This window comes from Mobula birostris, chromosome 15 (assembly GCF_030028105.1).
Source record: "Mobula birostris isolate sMobBir1 chromosome 15, sMobBir1.hap1, whole genome shotgun sequence".
Classification (NCBI taxonomy): Eukaryota; Metazoa; Chordata; class Chondrichthyes; order Myliobatiformes; family Myliobatidae; genus Mobula; species Mobula birostris.
The window spans coordinates 6,927,881-6,948,830 of record NC_092384.1 but is presented as its reverse complement, the minus strand read 5'-3'; the positions used below and the strand labels follow the sequence as shown (position 1 = coordinate 6,948,830).

General features: G+C 41.7%; 1 protein-coding gene across 1 annotated transcript in view; it reads right to left on the bottom strand.

Moving 5' to 3' along the window:
* Positions 1 to 20,950, bottom strand: part of cnot1 (CCR4-NOT transcription complex, subunit 1) — a 220,410-nt gene that overhangs the window by 12,013 nt on the left and 187,447 nt on the right. The window contains 7 exon segments of the mRNA XM_072279270.1: positions 2,898 to 3,047; positions 3,602 to 3,775; positions 7,412 to 7,513; positions 13,838 to 13,955; positions 16,334 to 16,497; positions 17,608 to 17,856; positions 20,488 to 20,719. Coding sequence (XP_072135371.1) covers positions 2,898 to 3,047; positions 3,602 to 3,775; positions 7,412 to 7,513; positions 13,838 to 13,955; positions 16,334 to 16,497; positions 17,608 to 17,856; positions 20,488 to 20,719 — 1,189 coding nt within the window.

Sequence of the window (20,950 nt, the reverse complement as noted above, 5' to 3'; positions counted from 1 at the left end):
CACTTGACCCAAAACAGGAGTGTGTGGGCCATGGCAGTCAAAGCTCAAACTGGGCATGGCACCTGATGATGATGAAAAGCCAAAGAGGGCCTACAACAAAACAAAAATTAGTGGGAAGTTAAGAGGATTGGGAAGCTTCTAAAAACCTACAGAAAACAACTAAAAGAATGATTAGGAGGGAAAAGATGAAACATGAAAGCAAGCTAGCAAACAATAACGAGGCAGATAGAAAAAGCTTTTTCAGGCTATAAAAAATAAAAAAAAGAGATGAGAATGGATATAGGACCACTAGGCCAGAGAAATAATAACAGGGGTCAAGGAGATGGCAGATGAACAAAATGAGTATTTTGCATCAGTCTTCACTGTAGAAGACACCAGCAGTGTGCCAGATGTTGATGGGTGTGAGGGAAGAGAAGTGAGTACAGTTTCTGTGACAAGGGAAAGTGCTCAAAAAGCTGAAAGACCCAAGGGTAGACAAGTCACCTGGGACAGATGAACAGAACCCTAAGGGTTCTGGAAGAGGTAGCGGTTGAAATTGTGGAGGCATCAGTAATGATCTTTCAAAAATCACTGGACTCTGGCATGGTGCCAGAGGACTGGAAAATTGCAAGTGTCACTCCACTCTTTAAGAAAGGCAGCAGAAAAGAAATTATCGACCAGCTAACCTAACCTCAGTGTTTGGGAAGATGTTGGAGTCAATTGTCAAGGAGTCAGGATGGTTTTCTTAAGGGAAAATTTTGCCTGATGAATCTGTTGGAATTCTTTGAGGAGATTACAAGTAGGATAGATAAAGGAGATGTAGTGGATGTTGTATATCTGGATTTTCAGAAGGCCTTTCACAAGGTGCCAAACATGAGGCTGCTTACAAAGTTAAGGGCCCATGACATTATAGGAAAATTACTAGCATGGTTAGAGCATTGGCTGATTGGCTGGAGGCAGTGAGTTGGAATAAAAGTATCCTTTTCTGGTTGGTGGATAAATGTGAAGATATTTTCTATATGGGGAGAAAATCCAAGAATCTGAGATGCAAAGGGACTTGGGAGTCCTTGTGCAGAACACCTTAAAGGTTAACTTGCTGGTCGAATTGGTGGTGAAGGCGGCAAATGCCATGTTATTCATTTTAAGAGGTCTAGAATACAAGAGCAGGGATGAGATGCCTAAGCTTTATAAGGCATTGAGGAGGCCTCACCTTGAGTATTGTGAATAGTTTTGGGCTCCCAGCTGGCAACCCTTGCACCTTCTCCATCCGTGCTGGGTTAAGAGCTGGTGATCTCTTGAAAAAAACTCACCCGGCAGAAGGCAATGGCAAACCACTGCTGTAACTTATCTCATACACAATTTCCCAATACGTCAGAGCAGCGTGGAAGGAAATCGCCCACTAACTGGAAAATTCCGGGTGCGACATGCTTTTCCTTTATCTAAGAAAAGATGTGCTGGCATTGGAGAGGGTTCACAAGGATGATACTGGGAATGAAAGGGTTATCAAATGAGGAACATTTGATGGCTCTGGGCCTGAACTCGCAGGAATTCAGAAGGATGAGGGAGGATGTCATTGAAATCTTTTGTATGTTAAAAGGCCTAGACAGAGTAAATTTGGAAATGACGCTTCCTATGATGGGGTAGTCTAGGACAAGAGGGCACAGCCTCAGGATAGAGGGACGTCCATTTAAAACAGTTGGAGAAATTTCTTTAGCCAGAGGGTGGTGAATTTGTGCAATTTGTTACCACAGGCAGCTGTGGAGGCCAGTCGTTGAGTGTATTTAAGGCAGAGAATGATGTGTGCTTGATAGGCCATGGCATCAAAGGGTACAGGGAGTGGGGCTGAGGGGGGGGGGGGGAGAGAGGAGAGAGAAAAGGACCAGCCATGATTGGATGGCGGAGCAGACCCAATGTCCAAATGGCCTAATTCTGCTCCTATGTCTTATATAAGTTAATCTTATGTACATACACTCACACCCAATAGTTACTTGAACACTGAAACTTAAAACAGCACTTTGTCATTATTTGGATTCTCAATCTAGCCCTGCTCACTCAAAAACGCTGCCACAATTTGTTCTCCGGTATACTGTGAAAATGGAAGTCAGCTTGGGAAAATCATCCAATAAGACACTTACTTTGGAAGGTCATACTTGAAGGCAGAGTACAAGGTTAATGCCAGGATTCTTAACAGTGTGGAGAACAGTGGGATCCATAGATCCCTCAAAGTTGCCATGAAAGTTGATAGGGAGGTTAAGGTGCATGGTGCGTTGGCCTTCATTAGTCAGGTGATTGATTCCTAGAGCTGCAGCTTTATAAGCTTTAAAGAGGGTGCAGGGGAGATTCACCAGAATGCTGCCTAGATTAGACAGCATGTCTTATGAGGATGGGTCGCACAAACTAGGGCTTTTCTCTTTGGAGCGAAGGATGAAGAGGTGCATAAGATGAAAAGAGGCACAGACAGAGTCGACAGCCAATGTCTTTTTCCCCATGACAGATATGACTTACGTGACAGGGCATAATTTTAAGGTGATTGGAGGAATTTGGGGGGGGGGAGAGAGAAGAATGTAGGTGTTTTTTTAATACGAAGTGGGAGGATGCGTGGAACGTACTGCCGAGGATGGTGGTGGTAGAGGCAAATATATTAGGAAAATTGTAAGAAGCTCTTAGATAGGCACATGAATGATAGAAAAATGGAGGGCTATGTAGGAGGGAAGTGGAGATTGATCTTGGAGTAGGTTAAAGTTGGCACAATGTTGTGGGTTGAAGAGCCTGGAATGTTCTACTCTCATCCAGGATCTTCAGATTACAAGCTCAATACTTATGCGTGAATCGCATCTTCATCTGTACGTACATTGCCTGGTCATAAGAAAGTCTGAAATGCAGTCTATGCACAGAGTTGTTACTCTGGTCCTACTCACCTGCAGGTTACTGCGCAATTCTGACAGGAAAGTCACTGGAGAACGCGTCTTCAAATAGGAGTCCAAGTCCTTCTTAAACTGAGGTGGCATCACTCCAGTGAAGTTGGTCAGTATTCGGGGAGCAATGTTGATTTCACTCAGCATATCCACCTAGCAGAGCCATAACATGCCTTTCTTTAGTTAAAATGATTCAGAATGGACCCTAGTTCTAAACACCGAAAAAAGACATCCTTCATACAAGGCAGATCAACATGGTCCACTCACTGGTAATGGCTAACATTTTCAAAAACAAATGTTTCGTATACAGGTGATAAGCTGACATTGCGAGAAAATGAAACTGTTGGACCTGGACGGGATATTGATGCTGAATGAGTACCTTTTAGGCTTATGACTGTAACAAACTCATAAAGCTTCAGTCATTTTAAGCATAAGAAACATTAAAGCACCACATTTTGAGTGCATTATGTATTATTTGCTAGTGTTATGGAACTTTTCATTAGCTATGGCAGCTGCTGATGAAGAAAGCACACCACCTAAATACATGATGCTGTTGACTAATAAGGAGGTTTTGCATAAAGCATTGTGAATCCTGGATAGACCAGGAAATTCTACATCAATTAGTAATGCCTACTCCATTTCATTTTTTAGCTGTGTACTCTGATCACAGTACAAATCCCTGGGTATGAACTTTCGCGTTCCCGTACCTTTAGATTAGGTGTGAATGGATCTGGCAGCCGCATGTTCCGTGGGAAGGCACTCAGGATCAGGTTACGCAGCTGAATACAGTTCGGTGGGATAACGTCACAGAAGCCATAATGGTAGTCACAAAGAAACTCTGGAAAGTCGTGCAAAAGGACAAGCAAGACACGCAGAGTGCCCTGTAAATATAAAACAAGCCTTTTTAAACTCATTAGAGACTCTCAAAGAAGCAGCAGAGGGCATTTAACTAAATTGATGGCAAATAGCAAAACCACATTTGTCAGAATCACTGACCTATGTCGTGAAATTTGTTACTTTACAGCAGCAGTACAGTGCAATTCAAGAAAAAAGAGTAGACGGCATGGTCCGTATGCTTAGGGCCCTTAATGATTGATGCTGCCTTTTGAAGATTTCCTCGATGGTGGGAGGCTAGCACCCATGGTGGAGCTGGCTGAGCCTGCAATCTTTTGCAGCTTTCTCTGATCCTGTGTATTGGAGCCTTCACTCCAGTGATGTAACCAGTCAGAAAGCTCTCCAAGGTATAGTTGCAGAAATCATTTAAGGACGTGATATTACAAATCTCCTTAAATTTAGAATGAAGAATAGCCATTGGTGTGCCTTCTTCATGATTGTATCATTATGCTGGGCCCAGGATAGATCTTCTGAGGTTTTGATGCCAACGAACTCAAAGCTGCTCAACCTTTCCACTGCTGACCAGTCAATGGGGGGCCGTCTGTTCTCCTGACTTCCGTTCTTAAGTCCACAATCAATTCCTTGGTCTTGCTAATGCTGAGTGCCAGTTGTCATGACACCACTTAAATCAGTCGATCTATGACACTCCTGCACGCCTCCGCATCATCTGTGATTCTGCTAAGTTATGTCATCAACTAATTTATAGGTGGCATTTGAGCTGTCCCAAACCACAAAGTCATGAGTGTAGAGAGAGTAGAGCACTGGGCTAAGCACATATCCCTGAGATATGACTGTGTTGATTGTCAATGAGGAGGAGATGTTATTACTGATCCGTAATGACTGATGAGGAAGTCGAGGATCTGGATGCAGAGGCCCAGACTCAATTGTAATCAATGAACAACAGCCTGATATGGGTATTGCTACTGTACAGGTGGCCCAAGGCTAGGTGGAGAGCCAGTGTGACTGCATCAGCTGTAGACTTGTTGTGGCAGCAGGCAAACTGTAGCAGATGCAGGTCCGTGCTCAGGCAGGAGTTAATGCTAGTCATGACCAACCACTCAAAGAACTTTACCACAGTAGATGTGAGTGCAACCAGGAAAATCATTGAGGCAGCTCACCCTGCTCTTCTTGGGCACTGGTATGATTAATGCCCTTCTGAAACAGGTGAGAACCCTGATAACAACTGTGGCATATTAATCCAGATCCAAAGACAAATTTATCCATTGACATTTTGAAAACACGTCAAATAGGGAGAAAGGAGCTAACAATATTTTGTAAAAAACCTTTTAACCAAAAGTTTTGTTTATTAAAAATCTTGCATGCACAGAATTCCCATACAGTCTGGATGAGTTCCACTTTTTGTTATATGTTGGATCATCTGATAAAATGAAACCTATGGAAAAGTTTGGCACAGTTTAGAGCAGATGTGGACACTTAAGTTTTCATTGAAGTGGACTCCTAGTTAGCCACAAGGCAGCATGGAATTCCAAGCTGTGCCAAAACATTTATGGACCATGGGCAGCCTAACCCGAAGAAGTGCCTCAAGTTAACTGCTGCTGCTCTCTCCATTGCTGCCCCCTGACCTGCTGAATGGTTCCTGCATTTCACTATTTCTTTAGCAGCCGTAGCTTTAGATGTTCTCCGCTCCCAGTCAGACACCATATCTGAAGGGGAACTGAGCTAGTGACCTGTTACAATTGTTGCTGCCCAAAAATCGCCAAGTATTCACAAGATGTTACCTATCTAGTCGAACACACTCTATTCAGGGTCTGTCAGTTTTGCTAGGTTCTGTTCCCATTGCCGTGATAGACATTTTCTAGTAAGGATGGTATCTTTCAATTTAAGATAGCACTGCTGAACTTCAGTGACTACTTGTTGGTGGCCAATAAAGCAAAGAAAACAATTAAATACTTTGCTATTCACACATCTTTTGGTAAATGATCACTGCAAACAGAGGAACACACATCAAGGTTGCTGGTGAACACAGCAGGCCAGGCAGCATCTCTAGGAAGAGGTACAGTCGACGTTTCAGGCCGAGACCCTTCGTTAGATGCTGCCTGGCCTGCTGCGTTCACCAGCAACACTGATGTGCGTTGCTTGAATTTCCAGCATCTGCAGAATTCCTCGTGACTGCAAACAGAGGCCTGTGGCTTCCCTGTCGGAGTTGAGCTGAATTGCTTGTACCACCTGGTATTTTGCGGTGTAGGCCGGTGTCTTGGAGGGGCAGGATGGCTGTATCACGTCTGGGCTGGAGTTGCTGGAATGGACTTGAAGGCAATTCAAAGCGGTGAATGTGAGGCATGGTGAAGTCCAGGAAAGATCTGAGGTTTGATTGATCTAAAAGCTGAGCCAACTTGGAAAGGTGACTGAAGTGCCGGAGCCCAAGGGCGTATCAAAGTGGCAGAGAGCAAGGAACAATCCGAAGTTTCAAAGTGGCAGAGAGCAAGGAACAATCCGAAGTATCAAAGTGGCAGAGAGCAAGGAACAATCCGAAGTATCAAAGTGGCAGAGAGCAAGGAACAATCCGAAGTTTCAAAGGGGCAGAGAGCAAGGAACAATCCAAAGTATCAAAGTGGCAGAGAGCAAGGAACAATCCGAAGCTTGGACGACTTATGCACCAGATCAGATTGAAGTGGTCAAGGTGTTGGGGTTGGAAGTGAGGGACAATCTAGTCAGCTCACTGCTCTGAGGGGCTTGCTTGTCTCTGTGTTGGACTTCAGTTCTGAATGTTGCTTGCTTGCTTTTATTGAGTGCACAATTTGTTTATTTTCCTCTCTCTCTGCCACTGGGTGTTTGACAGTCTTTTTTTCTTTTTAAAGGGTTCGATTGGGTTTCTTTGTTTCGTGGCTGCCTGTAAGGCGACACATCGCAAGGTTGTATAAAGTATACATACTTGGACAATAACGTACTTTGAACTTTTGACATACTGCCAAAATGAAGCTAAATTAAGTATAAAGTAGAGGAGAGAGGTGCTATTCAGCTGTTTCAATGACTTTCCTTGTTTTGTAAGATCAGAAAACTCTGATGACTGCACAATATTCAATTCCTCACCTGTGCATGCACAACAGTAAGACACAACCATATGCAACCATCCAACCTTGCCATTAATAACATCAAGGCCTGTACCATCGAAATCCTGGTGGTGGCTGCTGCTGCTGCCCACCATTTGGGTATTCTGCAGCAAGGAACCTGGGTCCTCACCGCCCAAAGACCTCCCACCATTTACAAAGCATCTACTGTAAATGCACTGGGCAAATGCAGTTCCTACCATAGGCCAAAGCACCACACACCACCAAAAACATTCATTCCCATCACTATCAGTTTACTATGACTTTACACAACACTGCAGACGCTCATTTAGGCTGCTCTGAGAGCAACTCCTGAACCTGTGACATATAGTCCAATGCCTGCAGGTTCCCCCTCAAATCATATACCACTGACTCATTGACAGATATCATCCAGGAATTCTTTCCCAATAACATTATCAAAGTCTGTCACCAGAAGAGCAGCAGTGGTCACGACTACCTTCAGAGGTAATCAGGGAAAGACAAAGCAATTCCACATAAAAAAAAATTAGTTGTGTTTGCAATTATAGTCTGTGTAGGGTGAAGGCACTCACTCACCTTATAAAGAATTTGCATAGGTTTTGTCAACTCCACATTCCTCAAGTAAGGAGCAAGGAACTTGAACAAATCAATCAGCAGCTGGGCATACATGGGCCAGCCCTAGAGAACAGAATATACAATCAGATTTCAATGGGGAATTTATAGATCACAACACCTCACACATTAAGACCCTGTAACAGGAAGATTGCATGACTTCAGATACAAGAACAGAATAGCACAAACTTAAATCCATTACCACAAATCATTTATCACAACTAAAATCTGAAGTCTTATCCATCCTATTGGCTTTATATATGGGATCCTACAGTACCTTGTTTTAGTTTGATGAAATAAACCAATTACAATAACTAAACCATACACTTCCAACATGCACTTAAACTCTCCTCCCAGAATAGCACATCAAACGACATTATTCATAAATTGGCCCTACGAACTAAACTGGAATTCAACACCATATAGTAATTGTGAAAGAGCTTCTATACATGATAGCATTAATCACTGCCTGGGGCAGTCCCCTGACATCAGGGGACACGATAGGCAATTTCAGAATTCCCTGCAGGCTGCTCACAGGTTTCAATGTCAATAGCACGCTTGAACCAACAATGTTGCCCCCAGCATCTATAAGGTGAAAAGTAACAGAAACAGGCCATATCTTGTACCTAAACACAAAATACTCTGCAGATGCTGGGGTCAAAGGAACACTCACAACATGCTGGAGGAACTCAGCAGGTCGGGCAGCATCCGTGGAAAAGATCGGTCCACGTTTCGGACTGGAACCCTTCGTCAGGACTTCATCAGGACACATCTTGTACCTGCTCTACCAGTCAATAAGAACATAGCTGTTCTCTTACTTCAGCACCACGTTCCTGCACTGACCTCTTATTCATCAATTTCCTTTGTCACGTACCCCATGACAGGTTAAAGAACCAGCAGAAATAGAAAACACTTTGGAGTCTGGTATTGCTATTAACTAATGATATTTATCAGTAACTACGCCAAACAGTAATATATAACCAGATAAATCAAACAGGTTAACAGTGTTACGTGTATATATGTGTGCAAATATATCTACCAAACTATTGAGCTTGGGGGAAACAAAGCTTAGAGTCTTGATATGGTAAAGTATGAAAGTTCAGTTCATCCATGGAATAGGTGATGAGAGAAAAATATTTGTAATCCAGGGTAAATGTCGAGAGAAGGCAATTACGTCGATATTCCGCAGATTCCACCACAGCAATACAAAATAACAACAGTAGGAGGTTTTATCTCTGAAGTTGTTTCACTCCTCACATTAAGTGATCTTCAACGAATATCCTTTCAACAGAGGTGGTACCACACCTGAATTCAGCTATGAGTCATTCCAAAGCGGTGGCCATAGGATACTCAAACAAGAGTCCACATATGGATTATCACCAACAGTAGCTTGTCACTAAGGGGACCCTCTTCAAGGGAACCAACCCCAAACACACAACGTGACAGCCACTTACCCAGTTCCATGACATACGAAATAACTCCAAGTGATTTGCCACAGGGGTGCCTTTCTTCAGTGAACCACCACACCCAAACAAGGGTAACACACAAGCGGTATTCACAAAGGCTTTCCCCTCACCAGAGAACCCACTCTTATGGACTAACTACATGACAGTCACACCTTCGTATTTGAATGGAATTCAAACTCACCCTCACGGGCTACTTAGAGAGAGTCCAAACAGTGACCTCTTTGTCACTAGGTTTCTTCTGTTTCAAACCTTCCTCTCCCCTCTTCTCTTCCTTTAAAGTCACTGAATGTGACAACAAAAAGAAGACCGTCTTCTGTGCTGGAGTTATCAACCCAGGCGAGGGTCAGACACACTATTAACTCCCCACCGGTCACACCCTTTTCACACTGCGAGAGCCACTGATCGATCCTCAGAAAACCCACCTTTCTGTGGGCACAGCAAAGCTCGTCCACTGTCCAAAACCATGTGTCTGTGAGTCTATCAGCTGACCTTCTATTTATCTCACCGTGCTGAACACCAGCTGTCCATCAAGTAGCTCCTCCCTTCCCACTCTGTAAGAACACAAAATCTGACAATGTCCTTGCAAAGTGTAAACATGCTGCAAAGAAACCATAACACCATCTCAAAGCAGTCTTCGTCTCTCTCTCTCTCTTAATAACAAGGTACCTGGTGTTGAACAACTTTCTCTCTCTTTTTAAAGGTATAGTCCATAACAAAATATGACCCCTAGGGGTACATAACACCTTCATATCCAAAACTACCAATCTCAGTCTAAATACACTTTGTGACTAAAACTCCACCAACTTCTTAGGTAGGGCATTCTGAGGATTCACTACCATTTGGAGAACTTTCCTTCCATCTGTCCCAAATGGTCAGTCTTGATGAAGGGTCCTGATCCAAAAAGTCAACTGTCCATTTTCCTCTAAAGTTGGACCCACTGAGTTCCTCCAGCGTTTTGTGCGCTGCTCCAGATTCCAGCATCTGCAGCCTCTCTTGTCTGCTTTACTATCATACCATTGCACCAGATTTGTTTCAGCCCAGACCTAGAGAAACAATAACTCCAAATCACAGAACTCACTATTTTGTGAGAAATTCAGCTACCTGACTTCAGAGAGGAACGCGTGGCATTAACAATACTCTGGAGTTTCTGCAGCTATTAGTTTCCCCTGACTGTAGTTAGATACACATGAGGACTCCTGTGAAGGACCTGGACAGGCAGCTTGCAGTTGATCAGGAGAAGAATTTGCTCTTGGTGAAATGTTTCTTGGCTCCTTTGCCTTTCTTGAAGTCACACATCAGGCCTTTTTCCACATCAACAGCCTGAAGAGATGAATCCTAAAAACCTGGGCTAGTGTTTACTGGCTTCACACACTAGAGTTCTTCAATCAGAGCAACGTTGCATTGGTATACAATTGATTCCAGTTAATTGGGCCTCTGGTTAATCAGGGCAGCCATTTATTTAGGCCAGCTCTTAAAGGAAAAGAAACCAAGCCAGTAAAATAGCCAGGATTCCCCTCATTTATTTGAGACAATATGCTGCTTAATTGGGATAAGAGACAGGAGACTTGTAGCCACTGTGCTTAGAGTGAACAGTTACGTCAATTGCATATGCTTGTGTTATGTTATCCATTTGGGACGATGGATGTCGATTCCAAAAACAGCTGTTTCTGATCATTAAAAATTTTTTTTGACCTTTAAAAAAAATTGACACACTAGTCAAGATGCCACAAAAAGACTTGACACTCAGGTTCTGCTGTGTCATCCTCGTTACTTTCCTCATCTTTATATTCCCTGGCTTGGTATTTTGATATAATGCTCTTGACAATTGCACCCCCCAAATCAATGTTATTGTAATATTCAAGATGATTGTCAATACCTTAATTCTTCATAGTCCCTAACTTGTCGAAGTAGTGATATTGTTCATTTTCACTCCCGGTAGTTTCTGACATCTCCAAGCCTGAATGCTTGAAACCACAGCGAACGAAACAGTTCTGAATTGTCTTGCTGCTTATTTCTTGCCAACTCTCACTGACAAACTGTACTGCTCATAAAAACATTAACCCTTGCAGTAACCTCTTTGGCTTTTGAAAATGTCAGATTTTCTTAAATTGCTTCAAGAATATGGTTTACCAACTTTATGCGATACAACATCTTTGGATTTTTTTTAGTGATTCCCATATCCATTGGCTGCACCAAGGATGTTGTACTGGCAAGCAGAAATTCCAGCTGGATGTTTCTCAAACATTCTACATTAGAGTGTGCTGCACAATTATCAACAAGCAGAAGAATTTTGATTGATTTCTGCTGTTGTTCCATATCCCAACTCCTCAGTAATTTCTTAAAAATTTTGGAAATCATCCACATATTCTTATTGGCATAGTACTCGATAGTACCATCTATCTAGAGTGGTAAACTATTTATCCTTAACCCCTTAAGGCATTGAGGTTTAATGCTTTTAGCAATAATCATCAATTTCTTTTTATCGGTTCCTTAAATTCTGAACAACACAACAGTTATGTGATCAATGGCTTTCTTTGAAACTGAGTGTTGTATGTTTATAGCAAAGGGAGCCATCCGGCATGGCACAATAAAATAAAAAGGCCTGTTTCATCAGCATTGTAGGTATCATTTGCACAAACATTTTGAAGTTGTAGAGTTTTACATTTCCCTGTTTCTCCACTTAAGCATTCAGCACTACCTTTATCACCATGTGCTATCTTAAATTTAATGTAGTGCTTAAATTTCCATCAAGACAACCAGTCATCTGTTGTTTTAAAATCTTTGTGACCCAGCTTCTTATGTAGCTCCTCTGACTTGTTTTTTTTAAACCATTAGTCTACTGACATGCACACCTTATCCAGTTACAATGGAAAACTATTGATTGAAGAGAGCCTCTTTAACATCTGGATCCTTGCCTTCACGCCTTCATTTTTGGGATGTTCCTTGTTGTCCCTCCTGTAATGCCCATTCTTCTCACAGCTTATCTTGCTTATGTATCAAGAGTGCAATTGCAGATTTCAGCCCTCCAGCTACCTCAAGCCAGGGAATATAAGGACGAGGAAAGTAATGAGGATGACACAGCAGAACCTGAGTTAGTGACTACACAGGATGCCAGGAAATTTATTGATGGATTATAACATTACTTCATAAGGGAAGGCAATGAAGGCAGTCCATTATCTACAGTAGGTATCTCAACTGATTTTGTTCATTTACAATCAAATGAACATGCCAATGTACACTCGATAAAATTCCTCAGTCGGTAACCATTACGTACTAATATAGTTTTATAGCATTGCAGTAATACTGGTTCTGTTCCAATTTGTTCTTTATTTCATTTAAATACACAATTTGTTACTCAGTTAATTGGTAGTTTGTTTTTTTAAAATATATCTTTTTTAACTATCTCCATGAAACTTTGTATAATTGGGGCATTTGCTTAATTGGGACAAAACTACTGACCCTGATATGTCCCAATCAGAACCCACTGTATAATAGGAGCCAAGAAATATCAGAATACCAGGTGAAAAAGTCACCAACTTCCTCAAGCTGCAATTTTGCTGCCCATGGAGGTGACCTAGGACCATGTGACAAGAGTCAGAAGATGAAGAGGAGTGAGAGGAAAAAGAGAGCCAGCAAAGGACTGGCCCTAGTCAGCATTCATTGCCTCATTACTCAACAGTGCAAGAGAACAAAACAAAATCAAAAGTGGTGCATCAGCTAGTGCTTTTGCCTGCCACATGACATGAGCATAAGAAGAATGGGGAAGCATAATCATCATGAATAAGAGGCAGTCTCCAACTGAGTTACTCTTTAAAGTAACTCAGAAACCAAACTGTCCACTCCATTAAATAATCAATCATTACTACCATAGTACACCAATCATCGGGTGGGATACCTAATTGATGCATCATCCTCAAACCCAATTCATTAAAACAGATCAAAGAATGGGCAGATTTATGCTCCAACTGCTTAAACAATTCACAGTATATTCCATCATTTCCTGATGTTGAACCACACGCAAGGAATTTGGATCTCTAGCATTCTGTGAGGATTTCCAACAGTGGTGCGCAGATCGCTCTGCTGTATCTTTTGAGAACAGTATTTTTTTAGTACTGAGGCTTCATTGTTTATGATCTGTCACACCTGGAGGGCCAACTGTGGTCACTTCCTACAAGGCCTTGCAAGTCTCCTCACCACCGCAATGTACAGGATTTGTGGCTATGCCTGACTGCCACTGGGTCTCTACCTCTTCCTCAAGCTGCTGTTAGAGATGTGCACAATTGTGTAATGCCCCTTGGAAAAACACACACATCCCATCTTGGCACTCTGCTGGGGGTTGGGGACACTCCAATATCAATTTACATCCTTTTATCCAATTTCATGAGTTTTTGCAGGGGACTAGCCTTGATCTTAGCACAAACATGTTTTTAGGCAACTTCAAACAGCTACACAAAATAATGCTGGGATTCCAATGCTTCACCTGAACACCTGAAACTAAGATTAAAATGTCTATTTATTGCCACATTAAAAGTATCTCAAGAAGTGGGCAGCAGAGTAAACTGACAGCAAAAAGTTCATGTCTTGTATACAATCTGACAGGTAAACACGTCCCCTCTGAATGATTATTATTTATGTGACAATTGTACTGCATGGTAGCAGCTTAAATCAGCAGGGTAAAAGAGATAGGTGATACTAGTCACAACTTCAGGACTAAATTCCTACCCCACAGGCTTCAACAACTCTGATTGTTAAGGCTCGTTTTAACAGCCACTTGCTAAACCATGGAATTAATTTGTTCTCAACCCAAAATGCAGCAACCAAACAATTGCATAGAAAGAGAATACACACAAGTACACACACAGGATACACTGTACTGATAGCAATTTGCATGAGTGGCAGAGGCACTGAATACACTTGTTCCTACCTTCTGTTGAGGTGTATGCGCCAGCATTCTCGCAATGAAGATTCGGTGGGAAATCAGTTCCAGCCAGGCATAGACAAAGCCGGGAGCTTTAGTGGGCCGCAAGATGTGGAATGTGTTGCTGCATGAGAGAACGTCTCAATTTATATCAAAATAATTCTACTCGTTGCAATGTCTTCAAAAATTCAAAATAAGTGTTTATTAAAAGCACATTTACAATGTCTGCAGTTTGAAATTATATCAATAAGCTATGCTGATATGAAAGCTTACTTGCAGATCAAATAATGCACAACCTCTCTTTTTCTGCCTTAGGTTTCAAGTCAGCAGAAATTCATATTGATATACCAGCAATGACAGTGGAGGCTCTCTTTTGTCTCGATCTGATACAAAAATGAGGTGCAACAACTCAATACAGAAGGTTTTAAGATACTTCATGCATCAGTGATTTTCCTCTTTAAATGTACAATTGGTCATGCACGGTACAACTCAGTCACCCTTCCTCCTTCAGATCCCCTGAATTTACTAATATGAGCTTCATATCACAGAAGCTAAGCCGCTTAGCCCATCAGGCCTGGACCTGTACACCTTTGAAGTTCAGTAACTTCTGTTCCCAACTCTTGAACTGCAAAATCAGAGAGTGACCAGATGAATATACATATAATGGGGATTTCTTTCAATTCCTTTTAAGGGTGTGTGTTGCTATTACTAAGGAGAAGGTGCTTGCAAGTCTGAAAGTAGACAGGTCATCTGAACCAGATGCAGGTTTCTACAAGATATGGCTGAAGAGACTGCGGAGGCATCAGTAGTGATCATTGAAGAATCACTAGATTCTGAAATGACTCTGGAAGACTGGAAAATTGGAAATGTCATTCCACTCTTTGAGGGTGGGAGGCAGAAGAAAGGAAATTATAGGCTAATTAGCTTGACTTCACGGGTTGGTAAGATGTTGGAGTCCATTTTTAAGGTTGACGTTGCGGGATACTTGGAGGCACATGATAAAATAGGCCAAAGTCAGCTTAAGGGGAACCCAACAAATCTGTTGGAATTCTATGAAGAAATAGCAGGCAGGACAAAGGAGAGTCAATAGATGTTGCTTACTATGATTTTCAGAGGATTTTTGACAAGGAATCTCACATGAGGCTTCTAAAGATAAGAAAGAGCCCTGATATTACAGGAACGCTACTAGCATGGATAGATGATTGGCTGACTGGCAGTAGGCCAAGAGTGGTTGACAGTGTTTCCCACAGGGGTCACTGCTTTTCATGTTATATACCAATGATCTGGATGACTGAATTGATGGCTTGTGGCCAAGTTTGCGGATGATACAAAGACAGATGAAGGGGCAGGCAGCGTCGAGAAAGTAAGAAGCCTGCAGGATGACTTAAGCAGATTGGGAAAGTGGGCAAAGAACTGGCAGATGGAATATAGTGTAGGAAGTACATGATATTACACTTTGGTAGAAAGAATAAAGGCGTAGACTATTTTCTAAACGGAGAAAATTCAGAAATCAGAGGTGCACAAGAACTTGGGCATCCTTGTGCACTATTCCCTAGAAGTTAACTTGCAGGTTGAGTCAGTGGCAAGAAAGGCAAATACAATGTTGACGCGCACTTTGAGAGGACTAGAATATAAAGTTTATTTATTATTTGTCAATTAATTTGTGGTAATATTACTTTATATGCTGTGTGTTGCGCACCTTGGTCTGGAGGAATGTTGTTTCGTTTGGTGGTTTTGGTGGTATACATGTATACAGTTGAATGACAACAAACTTGAAAACAATGATGTAATGCCTTGTCAGACCGGACTTGGAGCATTGACAGCAGTTTTGCACCCTTTACCTTATAGAGGTGCTGACATTGGAGAGGGTCCAGAGGAGGCTCAGAAATGAAGGTGTTAGTGTATAAGGAACCTCACTTCATATAGCTTTCTAGTCAATAAATCTCCATGGTTTTCTCCTCCTGAGCTAATTTTTACTCCAAATAAGCATTTTCCTTTGAATTCCTTTACTGAGCAGTCTGACAAGTATCCATGTCCCTCCTTGTTATCTCAAAAAAAATTCAAAAATTGGATAAAAATGTCTATCCCTTAACAAACCCATCCTGAAAGGTCCTTCACTAATCCATCTCCCCTTTTTATACTATCCCTGAAATTTCGTAAGGCTGGTTCACTTTTAATCACTAACTAATGACTTTAATTACTCTATCCTTTTCTTTCTTTTTGTAAAACTAATACACAACAGGTTTTCCAGTTCTCTGACACCTTGTAGGCAGAAAGGTTGGCACATACAGAACTCACTATCGCCTCCTTTTCCTCACATCTGAGATTTATTTTATTCCGGCCTGGCTATTTCCCATTTAAAATTTTAAACCTCTTAAATATACCCTTCTCTCAAATGTTTATCATTTCCAGTACTGGACATCCTCCTTATTAGCTCCTGCATATGTTGATTATCTGACTATGAATAAAACAGACAGAATATTAACCTTTGTTAATACCTACCAGAAAGCAGTCAGAGTCTGGAAATTGATTGTTTCCAGCACATGCTCAGGGGCATTTAACTCCAGCAACAACATGATGAAGATTCGATGATATGGCAGTTGCTGAAACTCACTCTGACGTACTTCATGATCTTGTAGTAGGACTCCTACTACAATCCCCAGAACCTGCAATGCATCAGATTTGTAAATATTTTTAAAAATCCTCTTCTGCAAAGATGGTAGTGCGTGCAGCTCTAGTATCTCTACTCAGCCATAACCAATCTTCATGACTTTCTAGACACATGCAGCAGCATGGTACCCAATTATGAAATGCTGATTATCTCCACTCTTAACATTAGACTCTTCAGAACATATGCAATAACTGGATTGTAACCAAATTGCATTGTCATGGTAGAAGGTGATCCAATACTTATATTTTCACAGGCCTGTAACCCACACTACCAGGCCAATTGTAAGTTAACTGCTCTGATTAGCTCAGGACAATGACTGCCAAAGACAAAGGTTAACAGATTAAGCAACTCTGGAGTTTTAACATTTTGTTGGGAAAAATTATCCAATTTTATTGAGGCTTGATCTGTTAGTCAATAATAACCTGATCACTAAATTCTGAATTATTTTAAAAATTGTTGAGTGACCACTGAAGATAACATGCTGACCCAACTGATAAATAACTAAAGTAGGAAGCTGGGTTCCACCTAATCCACTGTTAAGCATCAGAAACCACAGAACCGAGTAATTAACATATCTAGAACAACTATTCAGAATGGTCGCAGGGCTGAGATGGAGGCAGATCTGTTAAATGTCTATTCAAGGGAGACCAAAAACTGATGGAGCAAAATGGTTCAGCAGACATTTTCAACTCAAACCCCTCAATACAAATGAAATCTGAGTACTAGCAGTGAAAGCAACACACATCAAAGTTGCTGGTGAACGCAGCAGGCCAGGCAGCATCTGTAGGAAGAGGTGCAGTCGACGTTTCAGGCCGAGACCCTTCGTCAAAGCCTTCCTTCAGTTAGTCCTGACGAAGGGTCTCAGCCTGAAACGTCGACTGCACCTCTTCCTACAGATGCTGCCTGGCCTGCTGCGTTCACCAGCAACTTTGATGTGTGTTGCTTGAATTTCCAGCATCTGCAGAATTCCTGTTACTAGCAGTGAAAGGATTGTTTTCCACTGAAAACAATCTATTGATTTGGATGTGCAATGCTCCCCTACCAAATCCCACTCAATTAAAAAAAACACCAATGACAAAGGCATTTGACTGCAGAATCTACTCACCTTGTTAAGAAGATTTATTTTAGTGACCGTATTGGTAGCTTCCCCAGAGTGTTTGACCAGCAGGGCTATCAATCTGACAAAAGCATCTAGGTTGTGATAGCACTTGGCCCTGATTATTGTGGGATTGGCAGAAGGATTGTGCTGTTGCTCCTGTTGTGCACGGTAACTAATTTCAACGCACATTTCGGTACAGAGGCGGAAAAAACGAGTAATCAGGTCGTCAGTCTTCAAAATTCCCTGCTGGTGCATCTAGAGGGAAAACAATTTCAACATCCAACAAGGAACACTGTATCAACAAACTATGTTCACAGTTCCATACTTCAATAGATCAGCTGTAAGTATTGCTATTGTATCCAGTTGACAAAATGAGAAGTCAAACAGGTAAACTAGATCATTTGAGTTATTCCTCAGATTAAAATGCCAACAGAAAAAAGGATTAATTAAAAACTAAAAAAATACAGAAGTAGTTATACTTTTGGTGGCCTGTAAGAGCAGAAAGGTTGAAGATCTGAAAAGACAATATAAGCAGCACACTAATGGATTTATCCATTTATTTTTAAGGCTAGAGAGTTCAGGAATGACAGCTGACAGGTTCTGCAGACTGGCAAGGAAATGAAGCAAGCGCTAGAAAGCATAGGGACCGACTGCTGACTGGTGCGAGGAGGAGCTAGAGTGGTGGATATGTAGGAAAAGGATTGTGAGAGAGTAAGACAGTAGAAGTTAGGGAAAGGAATGCCAGAGCATATTTACACAGCTCTGTCCTTCCCATGATCTTCCTAATACCCTCTTTTCCACCACATTCTCCTGTTCTCATCTCATAGTGTCTCTAACCCCATTTACAGGACAACTGGCATTAGTCAGAACCTTTATTTGAAATTCTGCAGCTTTATCTGGTGAAGACACTCAGGCAGCAGGAAGGAGATAGAAAATGCAGGACTCATTAGGAGCGAGATCTGTAAAATAATACAGTGCTTGATCCAAAATCTGAGGTGATGTAATGGGGAAATATATAGCACTAACATGCAAACTCATAAGTGACAACCATTTTGTGGATACTGAAAAAAGTAATCCTTAGAAAAGCAGATCCAAGATTTATTAGTAAATTAAATTAAAGAGAAATCTTGGCAAGTAAAGGAATTATGGAATATGCTACTCGAGGTGATGACTATAGCAAAGGTCTCATCAACCATTAAGACTAGACTCCATAAGACCATATCTGAGCAGAATTAGGCCATTTGCCCCATCGAGTGCTCTGCCATCTCTCCATGGCTGATCCATTTCCCTCTCAGCCCCAATTTCCTGCCTTTTCCCTGTATCCCTTCATGCCCTGACTTATCAAGAATATATCTACCTCTCCTTTAAATATACCAAATGACTTGGCTTCTACAGCCTCATGTGGCAACAAATTCCATAGATTCACTAATACTCTGGCTAAAGAAATTCCTCTTCATCTCTGTTCTAAATGGACATCTCGCTATTGCGGCTGTGTGCTCTGGTCTTCTTCCACCATAGGAAACATCCTCTCCAAATCGACTCTATCGAGGCCTTTCAACATTTAATAGGCTTCAATGAGATGCCCCTGATTCTTCTGAGTTCCAGTGAGTACAGGTCCAGAGCCATCAAATGCATCTCACATGACAAACCTTTCAATCCCGAATCATTTTTGTGAAACTCATTTGACTCCTCTCCAATGCTACCACACCTTTTCTTAGATAAGGGGCCCAAAACTGCTCACAATACTCCAAGTGAGGCCTCATCAGTGCCTTATAAAGCCTCAACATTACAACCTTGTTTTTATATTTTAGTCCTCTTGAAATGAACGCTAACATTGCCTTCCTCACCACCCACTCAACTTGTAAGTTAACCTTTAGGGAATCCTGTACAAAGACTCCCAAGTCCCTTTGCAACTCAATTTTTCAAATTTTCTCTCTACTTAGAAAGTAGTCGACACTCTTTATTTCTTCTATCAAAATGCATGACCAAACACTTACCGACCCTGCATTCCATCTGCCCATTCTAATCTAAGTCTTTTTGTAGCCCCTCTGCTTCCTCAACACTACCTACCCCTCCATCTATCTTTATACTGTATACAATTTGGCCACAAAGCCATTAATTCCATCATGCATATCAATGACAAATAACGTAAAAAGCTGTCCCAACACAAACCCCTGTAGAACACCACTGGCCACCAGCAGCCAATCAGAAAAAGGGGCTTCCATTATTCCCACTTTTTGCCTCCCGCCAATCAGCTAATCCACTATCCATGCTAGAATTTTTCCTATAATACCAAGGGCTCGTAACTTGTTAAGTGGCCTCATGTGTGGTACCTCGTCTGAAATCCAAGTATACAACATCCATTGATTCTCCCTTGTCTATCCTGTATGTTATTTCTTCAAAGAATTCCAACAGATTTGTCAGGCCAGATTTTCCTTTAAGGAAACCGTGCTGACTTCGGCCTATTTTATCATGTGCCTCTGTGTACCCTGAAACCTCATCCTTATCAATCAACTAACATCCTCCCATCCACTGAGGTTAGACTAACTGGACTATAATTTCCCTTCTTCTGCTCCCTGACACTCTCAAACTTCTGGCATACTACTAGCGTATTCCACAGCAAAGATTGATGCAAAACCTGTCATTTCCTTGTCCCCCATTACTACCTCTCCAGCGTCTTCCTTTTACTCCTTTCAGTTTTTCAGGATTATGCTCAACTTTAGACCAAACACCAACATGAACCAATTGTGCCAAATAGCCTATATGTTGCTTCAAACTCTACAAACACAAGGATTTCAGCAGTTTTCACCTTGCTCATCACACAAGATTAAGTAGCTTCCATTAGCTATCTCCTTTCTTATTCAGAAACACTATCTTCACCCTTACCTGCCCAACAAAGGCAGAGAATGCTTTGGTGCTGTCCCGTCCGGCTGCCGCAGAGTGGTATAGGTTTACCCATTCCCTCAGTAAATACTCTGCCTTCTCCCGAAGCCCAGGTGGGTCATCATATTCTGATGCCTGTGATATCCCAGAATGCATCATGAAGTTGGGGCCGCCATGTGCACGATCCATCATGGCTTCGTAGTTAGCTCTCAGGAGATCCATGAGCTGTGGCAATCTGTTCAGAAAATAAACGCTAGTTATTTGCCCCTCTGAATCATGGTGGAAGTCTTGATTGATGAATCTTGATTAAAATGATTACATCAGTACTGGCTTACAACATTTAAGTACAGCCAAATACGAATGCTCTGGAACACTGAAGGTTTTTTGCAGACAAGGGAAACAGATGTTGATCTAAACAGGCGACTGACAAGATGATCAATGAAATATGCTTTGATATGTTTGGTAA